The sequence below is a fragment of the Protopterus annectens genome, chromosome 1.part2 (genome assembly GCF_019279795.1).
Source record: "Protopterus annectens isolate FY-2018-M chromosome 1.part2, PAN1.0, whole genome shotgun sequence".
NCBI classification, from domain to species: Eukaryota; Metazoa; Chordata; order Ceratodontiformes; family Protopteridae; genus Protopterus; species Protopterus annectens.
In genome coordinates this window covers 1,174,693,141-1,174,717,821 of record NC_056727.1, presented here as the reverse complement: position 1 = coordinate 1,174,717,821, position 24,681 = coordinate 1,174,693,141, and the positions used below count along the sequence as shown (strand labels likewise).

Here is a 24,681-nt window from a genome sequence, read left to right as displayed (position 1 = left end):
TGTAGGCACAATTCCCACTTTTGTGTACAAAATGTGAAGGAACATTAAAGGATTTTTAGAGGGGGCTACACAACACAAGGGTACAGAAAACAAAGGCAAACACACAACTAGATGTGGAGCCTGTAATCAGTGTTTTGCCATTAATGAAAGTGAAGGGTTGATATTAAATAACATCAACTGCACTAGGATATGGTTTGTGAAAGGGAATTGATCTACTAAATTTGTGATATACCTGGCTAAGTGCACAGAATGTTATGCATACTATATAGGCAAAACGGAGCGTTTTTTTAAAAAAAGAATATATGCCCATTTATATAGTATAAAGTCAAAAGACAATAAATGCATTATACAGGCACATAGAGAAATGTGGTATAGAGCATAAATTTACCTTTGGTATTTTAGAAAGTGTAATTTCTGACCCTAGAGGATGTGATGTTAAGAATGTATTAGCTTGCAGAGAATTGTGGTGGCAGTTGTACACAGATGCCACCACATTTCCTGGATTAAATGAAAGTATATCAATTAAACCTCTGTTAGATAAACGTACTTGATTTTGTTAATAAATTTACATTTATATTGTTATATGCAAAGTACATACAAAAATATAACTTTATATATGTAATATGTTTTTATTGTAGTTTAGTTTTAGTCATATGTATTAAGAGTAGTAGATATACATATATATATTTGGATGTGCTTGACATGAAAATATGTTGCTTTAAGAAACACTAAGAAGTTTTGGCGCCAGATCTGTTATTTAAACTGAAGGCATCTGTAGCTAAATTGTTCTGATGAAGCTCATATTGTGATGAGTGAAAGCGCTTAACATCAGTGTACATCACTACTTGTTTTTGAATATTTTATCGTGGATTAAACCTTCTTGCTGTTTTTACACGCTGTGGCAGTTTCGTGTTGGATGCAATTAGCGTTTTTCAGTGGAGTTACAGTTTATCTTGTGGACTAAACGCTTATTGTTTTGTGGTTTCTGTTGTCAGAGAGGGGTAGGGTTTTTTGCAGTGGAAGCCTTGACCCCTTTGGGGCCCTGAGAGATAGTTTCAGGGTCAGCAGCAGGGTTTTTGAAAAGGAATTTGAGAGTTAGGGACCCTGTAGTACCTGCCTGGCTTAACAGGAGCTGGAGGTAAGGAGTCAGGGGTCACACAGGACTCTGAAAATACATCATCTACAATGTCTAACGCAGGTGGAATAGCTAGGGGCCTGTGTTGTGGGAGTAAAAGAAAGTCTCTGAGCCTTTTCTTAGATTCTGAATAATCTTGGCTCTCCCAGTGGAAATGTTCCCTCATGGTATGCAAGGTTTCCCCAAAAGAGTAATCCTCAGGAGAGGCTGAAGGGATAGATTCTTCAGCATCAGAATCCTCATAGGGAGGAAGAGAGTATTCCTGATTAGAAGAAATGGAAACCTAATCTGAAGATTCATATTCTGTCTCTTGCCTAGGCCTTTTATCAGGAGGGGGATGGGAACCCCTGATCAAAGTAATTAAGTCCTCGGCCATTTTGAGCATCTGTTTTTTGGGCATGGAGGCCTGACCATGAGGCTGTTGTACTTGTTTCTTTGTCTTTAAAGGTGCTTTTGTCTTTGCCTTTGTAGCTGGAGTCGCTTTAATGAATAATTGAGTAGGTATGAAAACACCCTCGGGAGCCGATGACTGCTCAGTGGCTCCGGACCCATCTGAGGGAATTGCTTCCGAAGGTCCAATACCCTGAGCTTCCAGCGGCCTAGTCGACTCCACGTGGGAGTCTGTAGCGGCCTGCGAGTCCAAAGTAGTGGGCGTCAGTGACTGCGAAAGCGCCTCACTGAGAACTGGCGAATGGCTTAGAGAAGCCTCGTCGGTTTTGGACCTTGGATGCCTGTCCCTTTCTTTTTCTTTGCATTTCTTGTGAATTCCGGTAGTCGGATGGCTATCCGACGGCATATTGTAATTAAATCTTCTGCCAAAATAGTGAAATGCAAAATCGTACCGACACTTAACAGTGCGTTGGTTAAATCTAGCACAAAACCGACAACTAGCAACGTCGTGGTTGGGGCCTAGGCGAGGAATACAATAAGAGTGAAAGTCCTTATCAGGTTATTTGTTTCCCACAAGAAATACAATTATTAATGTTTTCTGACATCGGTTTGGAGCAAGAAAAAAGTTTTCCCCAATGGGGTACTTAGCTTTTAAGGAAGACTTAGGATCTGAAATATAAACACGAAAATCTCAGTAGTTGGCCGACCGGCACTTGCGAACTGCTTCTGCTTCAGGCACCACGCAAGAAAGACTGAAGAAAATGGCATCGGCTGCATCTTTTATATCCCTGGCACACTGACGTCAGGGAAGAGGAGACAGCAACCGACGCCGGACCTAGACTTTGGAATTCAGGCCGACTAAGGGGTAAGCCTGCCAGCAGGATAACCAAGTGTAATGACTGCAACAGTGAAACACGAAGAACATCAGTCTTGAGTAAAATCCTTGTCCCCGCTCTTGCTCTGACACTTGTTGAATGGCCCTCATGTCCATGAGGGATGAGACTTGTTTTTGTGCCTCTGTCCATTGATTTTTTGGCAGATCTGGCCAGCCATTTGTCTTTGGCAGGGTATGGAAATGAAACTTGTAGCCTTGTGACACGATATTTAGAACCCACTTGTCCTGGGTTATAATGTGCCAATTTTGAGAAAAAAGTGCTAATTTTCCCCCTAAGGGTGCTGCCAGGAAATAAATGCTTGGTGCAGGCAGGGGGAAGTCACTGTGACTGTTTCCTGTAAGGTTGTGATTTGTCTTCTCCACTTTTGGAGGTAGAAGCACCCCATTGCTATGACCTGTATGAACCTTGAGCCTGGGTTCTGCCTCTAGGGCACCTGGGTCTACCCTTTTGAGGTCTGTCTGACACTGGAAAGGACCAATTCTTTGCTGGCCAGTGTCTACTAAACCTAGGTGGCTGTACTTGTAAGAAATCTTTGACCGTTTGCATAGATTTAGCCTTGTCCTCCATTTTCTTTAACACCTCTTCTGCCTTAACACCAAACAAAGAATCATGCTGTAAAGGTGCATCTAATAATTTAACTAACATGATCTGGCAGATTTTGTTCCTTTAACCAAGCATGCCTTCTAATTACAGAACCAGTAACTGCGGCCCTGCAGGAGGCCTCTAAAGAATCAAAACCACATTGCAAAGCATGCTTTCCAACTTGTTCAGCTGCATGCAATATATCCTGCATTTCCTTGTTTTCTGCACATTCAGAATTTAACATTTTCTGTTTAAGCAATGCCATGACATGTTGCTGATATTTGAGCATATGAAACTGACAGTTTAAGGCCCTTATAGCCAAGGTGGCAGATGTGTAAACCTTTTTTCCCCATCTATCCAGTGCCCTAGAATCCCTATCAGAAGGGGTAGGGTTTTTTGCAGCGGAAGTCTCAACACCCTTGGGCCCCTGAGAAATAGTTTCTGGGTCTGCAGCAGGGTTTTTAAAAAGGAATTTATGTGAGTCAGGAACCCTGTAATATCTGTCAGACTTAACAGGAGCTGGAGGCAAGGAGTCAGGGGTAAGGCTTGACTCCTAAAACACATCTATAATGTCTAACACAGGAGGGATGGCTAGTGGCTTGTGCTGAGGTAGTAACAGGAAATCCCTGAGCCTCTTTTTAGACTCTGAAAAATCTTGGCTCTCCCAGTGGAAATGCTCCCTCATGGTATGTATGGAATCCTCATAGGGGGGAAAAGAATATTCCTGATCAGAAGAGGAATCAGAAGAAATGGAAACCTGATCTGAAGATTCGTAGTCAGTCTCTTGCCTATGCCTTTTATCAGGAGGGGGATGGGAACCCCTGATCAAGGTAATCAAGTCTTCGGCCATTTTGAGCATTTGTTTTTTGGGCATGGAGGCCTACCCACATGGCTCTTGAGGTTGCTTCTTTGTCTTTGAAGGTGCTTTAGTCTTTGCCTTTGAAGTCCATTTAATGTATAGGTGTTTGGGTCTGAATACACCCTCAGAAGCCAGTGCCTGCTCAGCGGCTCCGGACCCATCTGAAGGATTGGCGTCAGAGGCTCCAATACTTTGAATTTCCAGCGGCATGGCCGACTCCCCGTGGGAGTTGGTAGCGGCCTGCGACTCTAAAGTAGTGGTTGTCAGGGGCTGTGAAAGCACCTCACTGAGGACCAGCGAACCGGCGACTGCCTTAGGAGAAGCTTTGTTGGTTTTGGGCCTCGGCTGAACTCCGGTAGTCGGATGGCTTTCCGACGACATTTCTGGATAATTAAATCTGCGTCCAAAGTAGTTTAAAGCATAATCATACCGACGCTTAATAGTGCATTGGTTAAATCTAGCACAAAACCGACAACCCAGGAAAATTATGATCAGAACCTAGGCAAGGAATACAGAAAGAATGAAAGTCCTTATGAGGTATTTGCTTCCCACAAGAAATACAATTATTAACTTTTTCTGACATCGGATCTGGAGCAAGAAAAAAGTTTCCCCAACGGGGTACTTAGCTTTATAGAAGACTTCAGATCTGAAATTCGAACTCGAAAATCTCAGGAGTCGGCCGACTGGCACTTGCGAACTGCTTCTGCTTCGGGCACTGCGCGGCAAGAAAGACTAAAGAAAACGGCGTCTGCCGCATCTTTTACACCCCTGATGACCTGACGTCAGGGAAGGGGTGACAGCAGTCGACGCAGGACCCAGGACTTTGGAATTCAGGTCAACTGAGGGCAACCTGCCAGCAGGATTACCCAAATGTAATGACTGCAACAGTGAAACATGAAGAACATCCTGGGTCTTTCTGTTCTGCAGGAACGTGCTCTATTGCCCTCATAGAGAGCAGGGAAAGGACTTGCTTTTGCACCTCTGCCCACTGGTTTGGTGGTAGATCTGGGAACCCTTTTGGAGTTGGAAGGATGTGGAAAGAAAATTTGTATCCCTGGGTCATTGGTAATGGTGGCCCAGGTGCTTGTGTGAAAGGAGAGTTTTCCTCCCAGGGGTAAGAGGGCAGAAGGAAGGGGTGGGAAAGGCAAGTCATTGCGAGTTCTTACCATAAGGGTTGGCTTAGAACTCCCTGCTTTTGAAGTGAAGGAAGTCCACCGCTTAGATCTCTGGCTGCTGTCTGGGGGGGGGGGGTCTGCTTCCCCAGGGTCTGGTCTGAATTGACCTGGTGGGAGCAGGAAAGGACCAGTGCTTGGAAGGACAATGCCTGGTGAACATGGGTGGCTGGACCTGTAAGAAATCCTTAACTGTCTGCATAGATTTTGCTTTTTGACCTCTTCTGCCTTAGTGCCAAATAAGTTGTCTCTGTGCAAGGAGGCATCCAACAATGTAGATTAAACATGGTCTGGCAAGGGCTGTTCCTTAAGCCATGCATGCCTTCTAAGGACAGAACCGGTGACTGCTGCCCTGCAAGAAGCTTCTAGGGCTTTAATTCTTTTAGGCCCTTGAGAAATTACTTCAGGGTCAGCAGTAGGATTTTTAGAAAGAAATTTGAGAGTCAGGGACTCTAACACTGGTCTGGTTTCCTGGGTGCAGGGGGGGAGGGTGTCAGGAGTCAAACTGGATTCCAGGAAAACATCCTCCACAACATCCAGTACTGGGAGAATGGCCAGGGGTCTGTGCTGTGGAAGATCTAAAAATTCCCCGAGTCTCTTTTTAAACTGAGGGTAGTCCTGACTTTCCCATTGGAAATGCTCCCTTAAGGTATAAAGGTTTTCCCCAAAGGAAAAGCCCTCTGGGGGAAAACTTTGAAAGACTTCAGCTTCAATTTGGAAGACGAAACTCAGGTAGCAGCCGACCGGCACTCGTGTGAACTGCTTCTGCTTCGGGCTCCGCAGCAAGACTGACGTAATGGCATCGGCTTCCTTACTTTATACTGACGACCTGACATCAGTCCTGAAGCGACAACAACAGACGCAGAAATACTAAGCCTCTGGTATTCGGGCTGGCCAAAGACTACCCTGGGAGGGATAAACCAAATGTGATGACAGCAACAGTGAAACACGAAGAACATCGGTGGCTGATGACCCCATCTATATCTCCCAGACCATGGTGGAAATTAAGTACATCACACTACTAATGATGCCGTTCATTTTTAAACGTGCGGAAGGTTTGTTTTTGCAGCTTGCATACCACTGCTGGTACATTACAGTAAGGAGGACCTACAGAAAGCCACTTGTTGTCTGTGTCATTCCATAGAACACATGGTGCTACAAAAGCAGTCAACTTTGGGATATCGTACTACTGCCAGATATGCAAAAGGAGTGAAGCACAATAATAGGGGACAAAAATGCTACCACAAGTGGAAGAATTATGGGAGGTGGATGTGGTAGCTACTTTCATGATTTCAGTGACAGGGCGGAGCTTTTATGGGATGAATGTGGGCTGGGCAAACTGTATGATCCTACTACAGCAGTGGGAATAGAGGTGTCCTGTGTGATAGCTGAAGCATCACATTGGGAGTATGTATCAGAACCCTGCTCTGGCTCACCATTTGTTGACTGTCATCACCTACGACCCTGTGAACGGTCACAGCTAGGAGTTGCAGTCAGGAGGCCAGCATGGTAGTGGGATGACGTGAAACTGTGACTCAAGAGTAGCTGGCCTGTTGTGGTTTCCCTGCAGTGAAGCATGAACAGTGTAAGCCATGATCATAGTCGGGAGAGAGAGACATGTGCGATCAGTGAAAGACTGACTTGCGGATGCATATCAAAATTTTGGTCCCTACAATGGCCGCTGTGGGCACCTGGCACTAACCTCATGGACGCACAAGTGGATGCCAACATGGCCACCACAGAGCTTAGAAGCAATGTCTGCTCCAGGTCCCTAACTGCCATGCCACTTTCCATGTCCTGCAGGATGCAGAGGTTGCACTTCACTCAGGCCGGACAACACATACAGCATCTCCTCATGGTGGATTAGTAGCTGGCTATGCCCAGATCACAGACCTGTACATCCGATGATCAATGCCAAGGCTAACAGCCAGGTCAGGGAAGACCCTGGAGTCATGGTGGTGATGGCCACATAGATGTTTCTTCCATATACTGGGTGTGCACACCTCAATGGTAGTATGGCTCACTGACGTAACTTGGGCTGGTGACTCCTGTGTAACTTGGGTGGGAACAAAACATAATACTAAACATGGGGGATGCTGGATGTTGTGGAGGCTGCACCATTACTGGCAGCTGTGGAGGATGTGTGCGTTTTCCCTCTGCAATGTTAGCATTGCTGATGACATAACCATGCACAGTCAGCTACAGATACCAGGCATATTCTGCCCTGTAGTGCTGGACCCTCTACAAGTGAAACGTGAAAGAACAAACTTGTGGCAATACTGGATCATGTGTGCTACTTCTACCAACACAGGCACACAGGACGACACGTCACTTATCTCCATAACTTATATGCATACAAATACCTTATGTACAGGTTGTTGTGGTTGCAGTCCCAATGCTCCTGGAGAAGAGATATGCATGGGTGTTCTGCTAGTAAAACCATTCACATAAGTGAGTCACTAAGAGGACATGACAGTATGAACCAAGAACATTCCGTTCAGGCACCCAGTTGTTACCAGCCCAGCTCTCTCACTCATGTTACCACCAGGTATGAGCGGGTCTCTCACCTAACCCAACAGGGATGACTGGAATCCTCCATCTCTGAGACGCTTCTGTGTTGGTGGTACACCTCCTGTGGTAGTCTTCTCTCTTGCACTAACTTGAGCCTTGGACTTGGCATCACACTGGTGACCCTGTGAAATATTCCTATTGCTATCCTATTATGGCTGTCCACTACAGTAATTTCCTGTACCACTCCCTGCCATGCATGGCTCTGGAAGCCCTTTTTTATTTTTATTTTTTGCTTTACCTTTCTTAGGGATATGCATGTCATATGGCCTGTGCAGCAGCTACATCTCCTGCATACTGGAAAACCCTAGTATTTAGAATACATAATTGGCATCGCTTGGCCTTACACAATACATGCCCAACTGTAGGCTACACGTACGTGTGTGTGCATTTACACTCATCACTGCCTTTAACAGTCAACACTGTCTTAGCACCATCCCGTGTCACCATTCAGCAACCACATACCCTGTCTGCCAACATGCTGTCACCATTCAAACCCTTTGTCATACTGACAGCAGCAATGAGCACGTCACCACTACCTGCTGTCCATAGGCACTATGTTGACAGCACATATGATCTATGTACAAGAGGCCTCATATTCCTCCATTGCGTGTCTTTTGGTCTGTGGACAAGTGTTACACTGCTGCCTTCCCTATATCAATTAGACAATACCCCCCCCCCCGCCTTTGCTCACCTATTAGCATGAGCTCCCCAAAACAGCAGGACTGTAACCTCTTCTGATCTTGTTCTCTGTTCCCTGACAGAGTGAGTGCTCCCAACAGAAGGGCTGACATTGTACACTATTTCCTGACAGGGTAAGCCTCCTCCAACAGCATGACAGGACCCCTGCCATGCCTCATGTTGTTAACCCCATAAACTCCTCTGCTGAACTTCTGCTCATATTGCTTCCTTGCACTAGCATGCAAACTGCAGTTCTGAAGTCCACTGCAAGTCATCCTGTCTTCTATAAGTATGCCTGCATGGCAGCACACACTGTTAACTACTAAATTCAAAATTCTTAAGTAGCTTCTCTTACTTTGCTTTCCTGAATATGGTGACTTCACTTTTTAATCATCCTACAATGGGTCTCTCAGACCTGCCTTTACAGTATTAAGCTGACTTAACACAGTCATCTCTGAATTGCAGCAATGGCAAAATGGACACAGTACAACTATACTCTCTCTCCCCATGTGCACTCAGGTTTGTTAGTTGCACACTGAGCAAATGCACTGACACTCATACTTGGAGATCTGCCTCTCAATGATGTTGATACTTTGCACTATGCGACTCTACTGTCTGACAATATGCAGCACATGCTGTGCAGTACGAGGCAGTGTGTTCATCACGGCTAGCATTTTCCTCCTTGTTTTGACCTGCAGGGCTCCCACATGCTGCAGCCAGGAAACTGAAATCTTCCTCCATCTGCTGCAAAGAGACTAAGTAGCACCTAATGGGCCTGTAAGGACATTCTCCTCTCTAAAAGGCAGACGTCTGGCATCAGCTTGTCAGGATGCTGACGCCACTGGTATCACCCTCTCTGAGGGCAGGAAAACAGTCAACTGTGGCAGCATTATCTGGACGTTTTCTATGAGTGGAAGACAAAGTTTAGTGAGAAGTAGGCAACTTTACACTGTATGAATTCCGTAGGTTGTTTGGCAAAGTACATTATGGCTATCACCTACTACTGTAACTGCCGTCTTCTGTTACAAATCTACAGCACTGCCAGTTTGAGGTTTTACAGTGGCTGAGATCAAATTTAGTCAGGCAGTGTGTCTAATGGAAAGTGACAATCTCTCCAGTCAGTTGGGAATAGTTTGCAGCTATCTACATTATGATGTTTGAATAAACTGTCATATGCATATACTAAATCTGCTGTATTTTCTCTCTCTCTTTTTTTTTTTTTTTTAACTTTTTACAGATTTAGCTGTGGCAGAGGAGTGGCTGCTATGACCTAGGTCTGCTGGCTGCTGTGCTTGCTACTGTCACCAGTCTTCAGGGCTGCCTTTCTACAGGGTGATAAAGGACACCCTGTGGTAGGTGCTCTGGAGAGCATGCAGTGGCTTCTGTGGGCACCACTTAGAAGGGGTATGAAGGCATCTCTAACAGTGGTCTAGAAGGTTACTCCCAGGTTAGCCAATGCCAACTTTAGCAGCTGTTGAAGACCAAGAAAGGCTGGCAGCTAGACACCTACACTGGTACTATGAAGTGCTGTCTTGTAAAGCTGAAAGAGTTGCATTGCCAATCTCATCCATTGGCCATAGAGAGAGCACCAGTCCAAGATATCAGCTGCAGAAGAGAGGCACAGACTGACATCTGTGTGGGCTGCCCTCTACGCCATACAAGGCATGCCATCCATACCCCTTTCCTTATCCACTACCATGGTGTTCCCCTTTCCTGTGTGCCACACCCCATGCTGTTTGTAGTCCATGCATCCCCTTCATCACTTTTCCATTCTGTGCCAGTCTGCATTTCTTTAATGCTGTTACTCCCCCGTATGTCAACCATTCCCCTGTTGGTCTCAGTTTGTGATGTCTACTCCTGCATTCTTCCCAATACCTTCCTCCTTCCCCCCACTTGCTACTATCCTCCCCTGCTACTCTAAAAAAAACTATAAAGGGCACCTGTCACACATGCATACCAAAACATCCCTTCTGCCCACCAGCATGAATCTTGCCTATCCTCTGCCTGCTCTTCTCCACTTCTGACTTTACTACCTCTATCTTTCCTCTACATTTATAGAAGGACACGAGTCAGCAATTCTGTTGTGGCGGTCTTGCATGTGCAACTATCACAGCCAGTGCTAAAGCTATCAGGCACTTTGCTGCTAGCAATAGTGTGCACATGATTGGGAATGCCAACTGCTTGGGGATTTCAATTTGGTCATGTGACTGCCTATGGCTCAGCCACTTTTTTTGGAGACATTCTGGAGATGATGAAGCAAAGAGTGGGTTGGTCCACCAAACCCCCCTCCCCAGACAATTTGGTGTTCCTTCAGGGATTTGGGATTGGCTCTAACTCCTGAGTGGTCCCACCAGTTGAGCTAACAGACCTAACATCTCAGTGAGAATGGAAGGAATCTAATGTGGTGGTGCTGATCCCACACAAGCCAGGTAACATCTTAATGGACCCTAGGAATAAGTCCCACTGGAGCAAAGGTCCCCCAGTAGATGCAATGGTTGTTGCGGCAGCCACAAGGAAGGTGGTCATGGAGGAGAGCATATCTGTTCATCCCCCTAATAGAGAATCTAGGGTGCTGGCCAGACTTGTGAAACAGATGCACACTTTGGCAACATTTGAAGTAGAGAGCTGAACTACTTGGCTCACATGACTCAGTTCTAAAGGAACTTGACAAAGGAGCTGTGAGAATCTTTTTTGGGTAACCTGCCTGGGGACATCCAGAAGTTAGAGCAGTTTCTGTTTCCTGACCTTCAAGCCATGACTAATGTGACCACGTCTGCTAATACAGCTGATGGCACAGCTAGGGCAGTAGGTACAGTCACTGTCATCCATCAGCGTGCTTGTGTGATTTCAAGGAAGGCTTCAAGACATCCACTATTAATACCTTTGAGTGTTGGAACCGCTTTAGACTTAACATAAAAGAAACACTTGCAAGAGAAGAAACGGAAGGCAAGACCCCGTCTGCAGTTTGCATACATTTTTCCACCTCAAAAAGGACTTTTTCCTGAAACCGAACAAGTGGGAAGAAGTTATGGTGTAAAAAATCCCAAGGTCTTGGCCAGGATGCTCCTGTGACAACCCCCCCCCCCCCCCAGCAGATGGGATAATTATGTATGTCACTCCAGGGGCACAAGGGGTCTGCAGAACCAATTATTTTGAAGTTCTTTCCTATGATAAACCATTCAAGCACTCCTGAATGATTGCCCAAATGCCACACACTGGTGGCAGTCAAGGGGCTCTTATCCCTGCATTCTCAAACCTGACAGGTCATAACCCAAGATTCCAGAGTACAGAGGATAATCACCACAGCCTACGTTATTCACCAAAAATGCATGACACTGCATCTCAGGCTGTAAGTATCCCTAGTTTTCCCCTACCTGAATGACTGACTCCTCACTATATTAACCAGGGATCTGACAATTCAGTGCAGGGACTTCTTGCTCCACCTAACTCTGTACATAGGGATTACAATTAATCCTCTCAACAGCCAGCTGATACCAACACAGAGTTCATCACATGCAACCTGAACTCAACTAGTCAGAGAGACAGATTCTGCATCAGATGCCCTCAGAGGTCCATCATCACAATCCCCTAGCAAAAAATATACCTTGGTCTCTCCTCTAAATGGATGCTTCAATCACACTAGTACCTCAAAGCAGGACTTTACATGAAAATCTTGCAGTGGACACACTGTTCTACTGTCCTTGATGCCTCACCCCTCTCATGCACCAGTACGTCTCACATCAGTATGCATGGACAACATCAATTGGTGGTTGACCTCACCCTTTACTATCATGGGGGTGATCATTCACCCTATCGCCCCCGGTAGCCAACATAACCATGGGCACTTCCCTTCTGGACTGGGAGGTGCATTTTGAAGGGAAGACAGTTATTGGTCACTGACGAAAGCTAGACTTTACATCAAAGTCTTGGAAATGAGGGCAGTCCTCCTAGTATTGCAGAACTTTCAGGACTCCCCTCTCCAAGGATGTGATTTCTATCCAGACATACAAGGTAGTCTGGTATATCAACAAACAGGGAGTAACCCATTCATATCACTGTGCCAGGAATCCATGAGTGTGTGGCAGTGGGTAATGTCTTCCCAACCCTTTCTAGTTGCAATGCACATCCTGTGGATTTCCAATGTTCTGGCAGACAAACTGAGCAGGTCTATTCTCCTGTCACAAATGATCCCTCAGTCAGTCAGTAGCAATGCTAATTTTTCAGTCATTTGGGCCAACCTTACGGCAATATTCACTTCTTACCTAAACAAATTCAGCAGGTACTTTGCTCTGATTCCTCCACAGGAACAGTTACAGAGAGATGCTCTAGCCCACAACGGACTTCCATGTTCAGATTATGCTTTCCTATCCTGTGATAAAATTTCCTCAGAAAGCCAGGAGGTGCAAAAGGTCAAAGTCATTTTCATTGTCCCCTCTTAGCTGTAGCAGGTTTAATTTCCATTTCTATGGTCTCATCTGAAACATTCTCATTGGGTGTTGGACCAGTGTCCTGATCTTCTATATCACCCATCCGGGTCAGCCTCACCAACACCTAAAGATCCTGAAATTGACTGTAGAGTATCTTTAATTTTAATGGTGGCCACAGGTACCAGGCAGTCTGCTCCAGCCATTCAGATTTCATCATCCTTTCAAAATCCAAATACCAAGAAGGTCTACCTCAGCAAATGGAAAAGATTTACCTTATGGGCTTGTTCCACAGATCTGGACTACTTTTCAGCCCCTCGTCCCTCTGTGTTGGACTTTTTGGTGGAGCTGTTTCACAAAGGCACCAGTTTTTCAGCTATCAAAGTTCAGTTAGCAGACATTTCTAATTTCCATGTGAGATAGAACCAGGCTTCTAAAGCCTTTTTAAAGGGAACCTTTATCCTAAGATCTACAATCAGGAATCCAGCTCCTGCTTGAGACATTCCTGACATACTTCAGACTCTGACTAGGAGTCCTTTTGAACCCACTCCTTCAGTGGATCTAAAATCCCTTACTTGGCAAATGATCTATTTGGTAGCAATCAAGTCTACTAGCAGGATTTCTGAGTTACAAGCACTCTGTTACAAACCGCCATACCTTGTTTTTCATGAAGCTTGATTATTATTGTAAACTAATCCTCATTTCCTTCCAAAAGTGGTCTCAGAAGCAAATCTTAATCAATTACTTTAACAGTGTTCTGCAAAAATGTCTCTAACAAAGGGGAATACACTCTACATTTACTGGATTTTCATTTTCAACTTGCATTTTATTCACACTGTACAAATGATATCAGAAAATCTAAAGCCCTGGATCCAAGCACTTGGGGAAAAAAAAGCTGAGGTCAGATCTGATAACCCAATTGTTGAATCAGGTGAAAAAGACAACAATGGATTTTGTGCATACAGAATCAGCTTCAGGTCATGCTACACTAAACCCTATACATTACTTAGTGCAGCCAGTGGCACTCCAAAACTTTTTGACTAGCCTCCATTCGTGACAGCCACATCTGGTAACAGATTACAAAGTCCTAAGGTAAGAAGTAAAGAAGAAAAGAATTGGAGTTAAAGGATGCCATCCTGTTTGGGTCTGACTGGCTGCAGAACTCAGCAACCTTAAAGAGTTGTCTCACCTCTCCAATAACACACATCCAGGGGACCCATCACGTCCAGTACTGTACCCCAGGGGTAGCAAATGGGAACTGACAAGTGAAATCATCCACTATGTAATGGCTAGGCTACGTCAGCTTGACAACACTGGCAAAGACACTTGATTTATGTGCAATGTGTTTATGTGCAATGTGTCTGAAGATTCAATGTGTTATGTAACTGTGAAAACAAATGGTTATAATTACATGGTTCTGGCAGTTTAATACAGAAGAGTCGCCACTACCTACTATGCAACACTGAGCAGATCACCTAAGTAGCTAGTACTCCCAGTTGCCCCTGAAGAGGGGTAATGGGCTAGTGGATTTATCTGGTAAACAAATACGTACAATAAATAAATAACCTAAAATAAACAGGCACCAAGTCAAACACACCTATAAATAATTCCAAGTTGAAAAAAAAATTGATGACAATTAAAATTAAAACAGTAGCTGCCCAAGTTGTTCCAATAAACACTTTAAAAAGGGCTGTACCTGTTGTAAACATCTTTGCTAAGGCTAAGGGCAGACACCTTCACTTGTCGCTGGGCACTGATCAGACAGTTACGTGCTGCCAGGTCCTTGTGCACAAAACGACTGTTGGACAAATGCTCCATACCTAGAGCTACCTGTGTGCAGATTGAGACCTGAAGGAAAGGGGTGGGAAAGAAAACAGTGTAACTGATTAATACAAAACCCAATGACACATTTCAAAATGCAAACTCAGGAAAAAGGTTATAAATGCAAGCAAAAAAAGGAAAGTTAAAACTACATTATCTTCTTAAAAATAAATAATGATGTGTAAAGGTAGACAATGACTGTGCAAACTAATGGTATTCCACTCTTTTTACCACTGACTTCTGAAAAAGAATCACATTTGCATTTTGCTTGCAACACAGATGGAATTATTCTAGCAGAGTGCCACCTTCTCTGTAACTTTATACGCAGAAATACAAAACACCAGAACTGAACTTCAGTAGCGAGTTTCCTGTATTAGTTTTGTGAGTACTGCAAAAATACAAGTGTTATGGAGTTGGGGGGTGGTGTCTTTCACTTCGGGCAATAACATGATTTCTGCTGATTGATCAGTTATCAATAATCAATACAAAAATGAAAGAAGTGTACTGCAAGACAGCTTCAAGATTTTCAAAGGACTACGGAACGTGTAAAAAGATTAGTACTAAGCTAACTGTCCTTGCGAGCCATTTTAAGCCTAGCCAATTATCCCTTGTGAGACTCAAACCCTGCTCCTTGTGTTTGCAAGGCCAACACCTTAACCATTAGGCCACCCTCCCAACCCACTGATTTCTGAAATGACTGAAAACCAGGCCCACCTCTCCAACCAGAGAGAACTGCTCAGCAGGTGCATAATCACCTTTTTACACAGAAACTACAGTGTGGTTTCCTTAAATCAAAACAAAGAAAACAACTCCCCCCTATGTTACTCCTCCAAATAATTACTATAAATGAGCAACCCTAAGGGTGTTAAATTCCTCCAGGACTAACTCCCTCACCTGTAGGCAAGAGTGAATCTACTAATCTTGCACAAGAGGACCTCATGAAAAGAAAACATCTTTAAACAGATCACATACATTTTCTCAAAAAAAAAAAATCACCATGTATTTCTTCATCATTTTTAGACAATATTTTGTTTATGACGACATGGATTATCTGTACATGCATGAAAGACCAAACAGAAAAACTCGCTAACAAAAATACATAATACTTGCAATGAAACTACTTGCTCAAGTACACAGCATCTAAGCAGATACAGCTAAGCCTAGGCTAGCTTCATGCAGAGATTACTGGCAAAACTCTTAGAGCCATTTCTGTAGGGGTAAGCACCCTTTGCTTTACCATTCTCACTCTGAGGTATTGTTTTTTCTCTGAACTGCTGCAGTATCAAAGTACAACATAAACACAATTCAAGACAGGTGGTAAAACAATGCACTGACAAAGTGGTCAATTTGCATTTTCTGGAAGACATGGAAATTGTGCAGTCTAGCCTATTTCACCACCCAGAAGAACTTAACTCATGAAGAATGTAACTTAGACAAAATGACCTGCAAGTCAGTCAGCAGAAATGTGTCAGCATTCCTACAGAGTACAGCCCATCCTTGAGACGGTGTGAGGGTTCTACAGTTACAATGACAACCTGGAGTGTTTCCGGTAAGTGCAGTACTACCTGTAAAATGGATACTTGTACCACCAGTCTTCTAGATTGTCTAGAGGTGCTTGATCTATAATCCTCACCTCGTAAACATGGAGTATTTCTAACTGAACTTAAGGAAGGCTGCATTACATCAGTTCTCAAAACACTGGGACTAATTCAGAAATTCTCACCCCCTGTGGCAGGTTAAGCCTAAAAGAGGATGAGGACCACCTCGGGGCGGTCGCATGGTGGACTTCTTGTGAACAGAGTCCCGTGACAGCTCCGGTGTATCAGGCTTTCACTGGCCACTCCACTTTGATGTACCTGTGGGAGCAAGGTTTGCCAATTTAGTCTAGTTTTTTTTTTTTTTGCTTTATTTATAAAAAGAGAGAGGTAATTCCCTAAAAGTATGGGACCAGCTGTCCAGCTATGCTAGTTGCTCATTCAATGGTCTTAATTGGTGGAAAGGTCTATTGCTGAAGCCTCCTTCGGAGCAACTTTTTGTTTCAACTGGAGTTTCTCATCTGTGAAAAAATTCATAAGAAAGTTTCTATGGTGGAATCTAGGGAGTCAAAAAAATACACTGATGCAGAGCTTTAAGATCCTTTATTGGTTTTCAAGAAGCCATTCAAGCGCCGCTCCATATATTTTATCATTAGGAGAGTAAGCGTATATATAGTAAAAGAAGGGGGAGTCTCCGGGTTTATAACCAATCAGGATGCGTGGGTGTGTGATGCGGGCATTCACCTTTATTGAAAAATTTTTTGTGATGCCACTCTTGGCTATTAACCCTGGGAGCTTTCCATTTAGTTATTTGCAAAGGTTACCATATACACTTCCGCGGTGGTGCAGCGGTAGTGTTGTTGCCTCACAGCAAGAGGTTCTCCCGTTCGATTCTCGCCTGGAGTGCGGGGAGTGCCTTCTGTGTGGAGTCTGCATGTCTTCCCCGCAGTTGGGTGGGCATTCAAAAGGCATGCGTAAATGGGCGTGCCTTCGCTGAAGGTTGAACGTCGAGCTGGCACCTCGGTGTTTGTGAAAATCTACTGCCAATCATTAGCGGACCGGAGTTCCACTGTGCCGACCCCTAACCGGGAAAAGCCGAAAGACAACCATCCATTACAAACAATTTTCTAAAAGCCAGATTTCATGAGAAATGTGCCTTGAGTAAATAGGAGAAAGACCAAGTTATAAACAGTACGCGGGTCAGACTGTAATAGGCAATCCTCTATTCTACAAAAGTCTCTTGCAGACCAAACGGACACTAGAGCGTGTTTTTATTCTTCAGGAATGCTTGCTTCTCAATTTTTCGTTGCTGTTAAGTAGGGAAAAATTGAAAAACAAAAAATGAAATTCAACTAAAATTAAAGTTATAAATAAAATGAGCTTTGTCAGGAACAGCGCCACCACCTGTATCTCAGAAAGGGAATCTGTCAAACTATGTTTTGTGAGTCAGAACCAAATACGACTATTAAAAAAAGTATGCCTCCTGTACTGTAGAAAGGGAATACATCATGAGATAAGTTATGAGAGTAAGAACCACATAAGACTATTAAAAAATGCATGTAAAATGAAATAAAACAAACTAAATACAGTTAAACTAAAATGAAACTAAAATCAGCATAAAAACCGAAATAAAATGAAATTAAACTAAAGTTAAAAATATAATCACAAGTAAAATGAACTTCGTAATGAAAGTACAGTACCATAAATGTAGATGTTCGAGTATATTCACTGTTGCAGTCATCACACTTGGGTTATCCTGCCAGGGGTAGCCCTCAGTCGGCCCGAATACCAGAGGCTTAGTATTTCTGCATCGGTTGCTGTCGCTCCAGGACTGACGTCAGGTCGTCACTGGTATAAAATCAGGCAGCCGATGCCATTACATCAGTCTTTCTTGCCCCAAATGTCAAGGGCCCCCAAACAGGGAGCTAGGTTATGGTGGAAGAACACCACCAGTAGAAAGTAAATACTAAAAAATCCCTGTAAGGAGTGGGGAAGAGAGAGAGACAAGGGGGATGCAGGGTGGAAACCAGGACTGGATTGGTGAATACACTAACACCTACATTTATGCTAAGTATACACAACTGTACTATGCTCTTCGTGTTTCACTGTTGCAGTCATCACACTTAGGTTGATTCCCAAAGCTGAAGAAAAGGGTGGAGGCAGTCAAGAAGACTGGGGGCTGGCTAGAATGGCCTGCAAGACTGTGGTTGCAAAACCTGCCCTGGATTTGGAGAAGATAGGATGGTGGTAATGCTTGGTGAAGGTATGAACAGAACTCCATGCTGCAGCCTCCAGGATGTCCCTGGTAGGGACCCCTCTGAGAAAAGCTGCAGAGGTGGAGGTTGCCCGGGTGGAATGTGTCCTTAACCTCTTAGGGGGTGGTTTCCCGTGGTATTTGTAGCAGAAATGGATAGTGTGCGCTATCCATTTGGAGATTGTTTGTTTGGATATGGCCTTGTCCTCTGCCTCTGCTGCAAAGCGGACTAGCAATTGGTCAGTTTTTGTAAAAGATTTAGTCCTATCTAAGCAGAATCTGAGCTGTCTATGCACATCTAGAGAATACAAATCCTTTCCCCCTTGTTTTGTGGGTTAGGGAAAAAGGTGGGCAAATGAATAAAGTGGTTGAGAGCCACAATGGACACCACTTTAGGCATGAAGGTTGGGTTAGTCCTGAGGGAGACCCTGTCAGCATGAAAAATGATGAAGGGCTCTACTGCCATGAGTGTTTGTAGCTCTGAAACTCTTCTAGCTGAAGTAATGGCCAGAAGCAAGGCTGTTTTCCAAGAGAGGAATTTTAACTGCTGAAGCTGCGGTCTCAAAGGGGTGTTAAGTGTGAGCTTTTCCAACACAAAGTTAAGGTCCCAAGCTGGGGTAGGAGCTCTTCTGGGTGGGCTTAAATTGTAGGCCCATCTTACGACCGTTTGATGAAAGGGTGAGAAAATAGAGGTGGCTCTGTGCTGTAATAAGCAGAGATGGCAGAGGCATGAATTTTAATAGAAGAGAAGGAAAGGCCCCTGTGTAATAAGTCTGCTAGGTAATCCAGGATGAGAGGTAGGGAAGGCTGTGCTGTTTCACTTCCTTTAGCCTGGATCCAGGTGCAATACCTTTTCCACTTGTCAGCATAGGATTTTCTAGCACTGGTGCATCTGGCCTCACGTACAACAACCAATACTTGCTTGCTTAGACTGGCAACTGGAGGAGAGGTCAGGGAATAAGCCAGGCTGTCAGGTTCAGGGTCTGCAATTGTGGATGCATGAATTCTCCGTTCTGCTGGGTCAGAGGAGTTGGTATCTGAGGTAGGTACCATGGTATCAAGGGTGACACAGACTGTGCAGCAGTGGGTACCAGTCCTGGCGTGGGCAGTCTGGGGCAATCAAGACTGCTCTTGGTTTTTCCTCCCTTACTTTTAGTACCCTTGAAAGTAGAGGTAGAGGAGAAAATGCATAGATTGAGAGGTTTACCCATTGGAAGGATAGGGCATCCACTTTCCAGGCCTTGCTGTGAGGTCCCCTGGTGCAGAATTTGCTGAGCTGGTGATTGTTGTGGGAGGCAAAGAGGTCCACCTTCGGGGTGCACCATTTCTGGGTTACAAGGTTAAAGGTGCTGTGGTCTAGCTGCCACTTGTGTGGGTGTAGGAGGTTTCTGCTTAAGTTGTCTGCCAGAGAGTTTTAGGAGCCTGGCAGGAATTGTGCTTGCAGGTGAATTTGCATGGCTGAAGCCGTGTGTCAAAGGGTCATGGTGAGCCTGCAGAGGGGATAAGAGTGAGCTCCTCCCTGCTTGTTGATGTACCACTTCACTGTGGTGGGTTCTGTTTTGATCAGTAGAGGCCCCCCAGGGAGAGAAGGAGCCTGAAAGCTGTCAAAGCATGCTGAACAGCTAGCATCTCTTTTTGGTTGATGTGCAGATGAATTTGATTTGGGTTCCAATGGCCCTAAATGCACCGGCCGTCCAGGTGTGCACCCCAGGCATAATCTGATGAGTCTGTGGTTAGGGTCTGGGTGGCGTGGTGTTGTGTGAAGGGAAGACCCTTGTTGTGCTTTCATGTTGCTGCCCACCAAAGAAAATCTTTCCTTAGACAGGGTATTATAGGTATGATAGTTTCCAGGTCCTGAGAATGTTGACACCAAAGGCTTTTTAGGTACCACTGAAGTTTCCTCATATGCAGTCTGGCATACGGAATGAGTAGAATGCAGGATGCCATTTTCCTTGTGGATAACTGGGATCTGGTGGCTAGTTGAGAGAAGTAGTCTGTCAGACAGGCTTGTTTTTCTGGAATAAGGAATGCCATCTGGAATGCTGTGTCCAGGCTTGCTCCCAGGAATCCAATTTTTTGAGTGGGTACTAGTTTGGATTTCTTTTCATTTATAGTGTATCCCCAGTGAGGTCAGTAGGTGCTTTACAAAGGCCAGGGGCTGTAACAACTTTTCCTGACTGCCTGAATCAGTCTAAGTAGGGGTAAATCTGAATAATCATTTGTCTTCAAAAAGCAATGGCTGGAGCCAGGCATTTTGTGAAAACTCTGGGAAAAGTAGAAAAGCCAAAGGGAAGCGCAGAGAACAGAAACTGCATAGATCCTGCTATGAAACTCAGATATTTCCTGCAGGAATCCCTGATTGGGATGTGTAGATAGGCCTCTTTTAGGTCTAGGGTGGCTAACCAAGCATCTTTGGATAGTGTAGGAAGAAGCTGCTGGAGGGGTGAGCATTTTGAATTTTGGTATCACCAGGAAGGTGTTTAGAACTGATGGATCGAGGATTGGGTGCCAGGTGCCCTCTTTTCTGGGTACCAGAAAAAGCCTGGAATAGAAAAATTGGCCTATCTGGTCTGCAGGAACAGGCGGTATTGCCCTCACGGAGAGCAGGGAATAGACTTAGTTTTGTGCCTCTGCCCACTAGTTTGGAGGAAGATCTGGGAACCCTTTTGGGGTAGGTAGTGTGTGGAAATAAAATTTGTATCCCCGGGACACTATGTTGAGGACCCATCGGTCATTGGTGGGAGGGGCCCAGTTTTTGGCATTGGAGGAGAGTTTTCTTCCTAGGGGCACAAGCAGGTGGGCAGAGGTAAGGAGTGGAGGTGTAAAGTCATTGTGAGTGCTTTCCTTAAGGGGGTGGCTTAGTTTTTGAAGTGGAGGAACTCCATTGCTTAGATCGCTGAATTCCCTGGGACTGTTGTCTGGGGGGGGGGGGGGGGGGGGTTGGGTCTGCTTCCCCTAGGTCTTGTCTGAGCTGGTCTAGAGGGGGCCGGAAAAGACCAGTGCTTGCAGGGGCAATGCCTACTGAACCTCAGAGGCTGGATCTTCAAGAGGTCTAACTGTCTGCACAGATTTAGCTTTTCCTTCCATCTTTTTTTTAACACCTTCTGCCTTGGTGCCAAACAAATTATCTTTGTTCAATGGTGCGTCCAATAGTTTTGATTTGACATGGTCTGCTAAGGTCTGTTCCTTAAGCCAAGCATGCATTCTAAGTACAGAACCTGTGACTGCTGCCCTGCAGGATGCTTCTAGGGCGTCAAAGCCACATTGCAAGGTGTGTCTAGTAACTTGGCTTGCAGAATGCATAAGCTCCTGTAATTCTTTACTTACTGCACTAGCCAGAAAGGTAGAATTTTTTTGTTTAAAGAGTTCCATATCATGTTGCTGGTATTTCAGCATGGGGAACTGACAATTTAGTGCTCTAACAGCAAGAGTTGCAGAGGTGTATACTTTTTTACCTCATCTGTCTAAAGCTCGGGAATCCCTGTCCGAGGGGGTGGGATTCTTAGCTGTGGTTGCCTTTATTCTATAAGGTCCTTGGGAGAGGACCTCTAGATCAGCAGTAGGATTCTTGAAAAGAAAGTTGAGTGTCAGGCTTTCTGGGAGCAGGAGGAAGGGTGTCAGGAGTTAAAAGTGGATTCCATAAAAACATCATCCACAACATCCAGGACAGGAGGAATGGCTAAAGGTCTGTGCTGTGGTAAATCTAAGAATTCCCGGAGTCTCTTCTTGGACTGAGGATAGTCCTGACACCCCCATTGTAAATGCTCCCTTAAAAGTATGTAGGGTTTCACCAAATGAAAAATCCTCTGGAGGCGAGGCAGAAGGAATGGATTCCTCTGCATCTGAATCCTCATAAGCAGACAAGGGTTGTATTTCTTCATATGCAGAAACCTCAGAGTCATTGGACTCCTAGTCAGATAAAACTGCTGGGGACAAGTCTCTCTCTCTTTTGGAAGGCATAGGCTGGCTTCCCCTAATAAGCAAGATAAGGTCTTCCGCCATTTTAAGCATTTGAGATTGAGGCATGGAAGCAGATGCTTGAGGTTGGGTCGTCGTATTTTTAGGCGTAGTTCATACCCTGGGCCTTAGAAACTCGGTAGTTTTAGACAGAACTGAAGACGTGAAAGAAATCGTCGGTTTGTGTTGAGTATCGGTAATGCGAAGAAAGTACAGTTGTGTACACTTACCATAAATGTATATGTTCAAGTGTATTCACTGTTGCAGTCATTACCATTTGGGTAATCCTGCTGGCAGGTTGCCCTCAGTCGGCCTGAATATCAAAGTCTTGGGTCCTGCGTCGGTTGCTGTCTCCTCTTCCATGACGTCAGGTCATCAGGGGTATAAAACATGCAGCCATATATATATATATATATATATATATATATATATATATATATATATATATACATACATACATATATATCTGTGTAAATGTACTTTTAGCAACATAAACTTTACCTTCATCTAAAAGCAAATATACCACAAAGGCTTTAGAATATAGTGAAAGAAAGGAAAGTTATAGAAAAAAGGGGGATGGCGGGTGGGTAACCTGGACTGCAACAGTGAATGCACTCGAATATCTACATTTATGGTAAGTGTACACAACTGTACTATGTTCTTCGTGTTTCACTGTTGCAGTCATTACATCTGGGTAGAATCCCAAAGCTATGGATGGGAGAATGGAACTAAATAGCATTAGGAGCAGCTATAAGGTCCTGCAGAACTTGCAGAGGCAAAGCCTGCCCTGGACTTGGAGAAGAGAGGCAAATGATAATGCTTTGTAAAAGTATGAATAGAGCTCCAAGTAGCAGCTTCTAGAATGTCTTTGGTTGGAACTCATCTGAGAAAGGCTGCTGAGGCAGAGGAAGCCCTGGTGGAATGTGACCCGATTCCCTTGGGCACTGGTTTACCATGACGCAAGTAGCAGAAACAAATGCAGTGGCTTATCCACTTAGAAATAGTCTGCTTTGATATAGCCTTCTCTTCTGATCCTGCAGCAAATGCCACCAGTAGTTGCTCAGACTTTCTTAGAGATTTGATCCTGTTTAAGTAGAATCTTAGTTGTCTGTGTATGTCCAGTGAATGCAGAATCCGCTCCCCCTTGTTCTGCGGATTTGGGTAAAATGTTGGCAGGTGAATAGTTTGATTAAGAGCCACACTGGATACCACCTTAGGCATAAAGGAAGGATTGGTCTTGAGGGACACCCTGTCCAGGTAAAATGTAATAAAAGGCTCCATAGCCATGAGGGCCTCTAGTTCTGAAACCCTTCTTGCTGAAGTGATTGCCAAAAGGAAAGTGGTTTTCCAAGATACAAACTTTATATCCGCAGTAGCTGCTGGTTCAAAAGGAGGCAGGGTGTGTTTTTCCAGCACAAAATTGAGGTCCTATGCAGGAGTTGGTGATCTTCTGGGAGGCCTTAAATTTTTGGCCCCTCTAAGATACTGTTTCAGCAGAGGATGAGAAAAAATGGGAGGCTCCGTGTTGTAATGAGCCAAGATGGCAGAGGCATGGATTTTTATTGATGAAAAAGATAGGCCCTTGTCAAGCATCTCAGTCAAGTATTGTAAAATCTGAGGAATATTTGGTTTTGCTGTGTCCGTTTCCTTGTGTTTGGTTCCAAGCACAGAATCTCTTCCATTTATCAGCATAAGATTTTCCAGTACTAGGCCTTCTGGCTTCCAAAATGACATCCATCACAGATTTACTGAGAGGTGTTGTTTGAATAATTACATGATCAGCCATGCTGCCAGGTTCAGAGTTTGGAGCTGAGTGTGCAGAATTTGATTGCTCTGCTGAGACAGTAGATGAGGTATCTGAGGCAAGTACCAAGAAGGGAGTTGAGACATATTCCTTAGAATTGGGCACCAGTGCTGGTGAGGCCAGTCCAGGGCAATTAGGATCATTTTTGGTTTTTCCTGTCTGACCTTTAGCAAGACGTTGGGGAGAAGAGGCAGAGGAGGAAAGGCATAGACTGATAGGTTTTTCCAACTGAAGGATAGGGCATCCACTTTCCATGCTTGTCTGTGATAAGTCCTTGTGCAGAATTTGTCCAGATGATAATTTTTGGGAGAGGCAAATAGATCTATGTCTGGGCTCCCCCAATTCTGTGTTACCATGCTGAAGACTTGTGGATCCAGTTTCCACTCGTGAGGCTCCATAAGATTTCTGCTTAGGTTGTCTGCCAGAGTATTTCGTTTTCCTGGCAGAAATTGTGCTTGAAGATGTACTTGGTAAGTCAAGGCTGCGTCCCACAATGCCATGGCTGGTCTGCAAAGGGGGTAGGAATGTGTACCCCCCCTGCTTGTTTATGTACCATTGTCCGTCTTTATCAGTAGTTGTCCTGGATGAAGCAAGTCCTTGAAG

The 24,681-nt window shown here is 44.6% G+C and overlaps 1 protein-coding gene across 1 annotated transcript in view; it reads right to left on the bottom strand.

Moving 5' to 3' along the window:
* PTK7 (protein tyrosine kinase 7 (inactive)) overlaps positions 1–24,681 on the bottom strand; it is a 2,009,558-nt gene that overhangs the window by 185,363 nt on the left and 1,799,514 nt on the right. Inside the window, exon 18 of the mRNA XM_044060033.1 lies at positions 14,404–14,555. Within this exon, the coding sequence (XP_043915968.1) occupies positions 14,404–14,555 (152 nt within the window). The remainder of the gene's footprint in view (positions 1–14,403; positions 14,556–24,681) is intronic.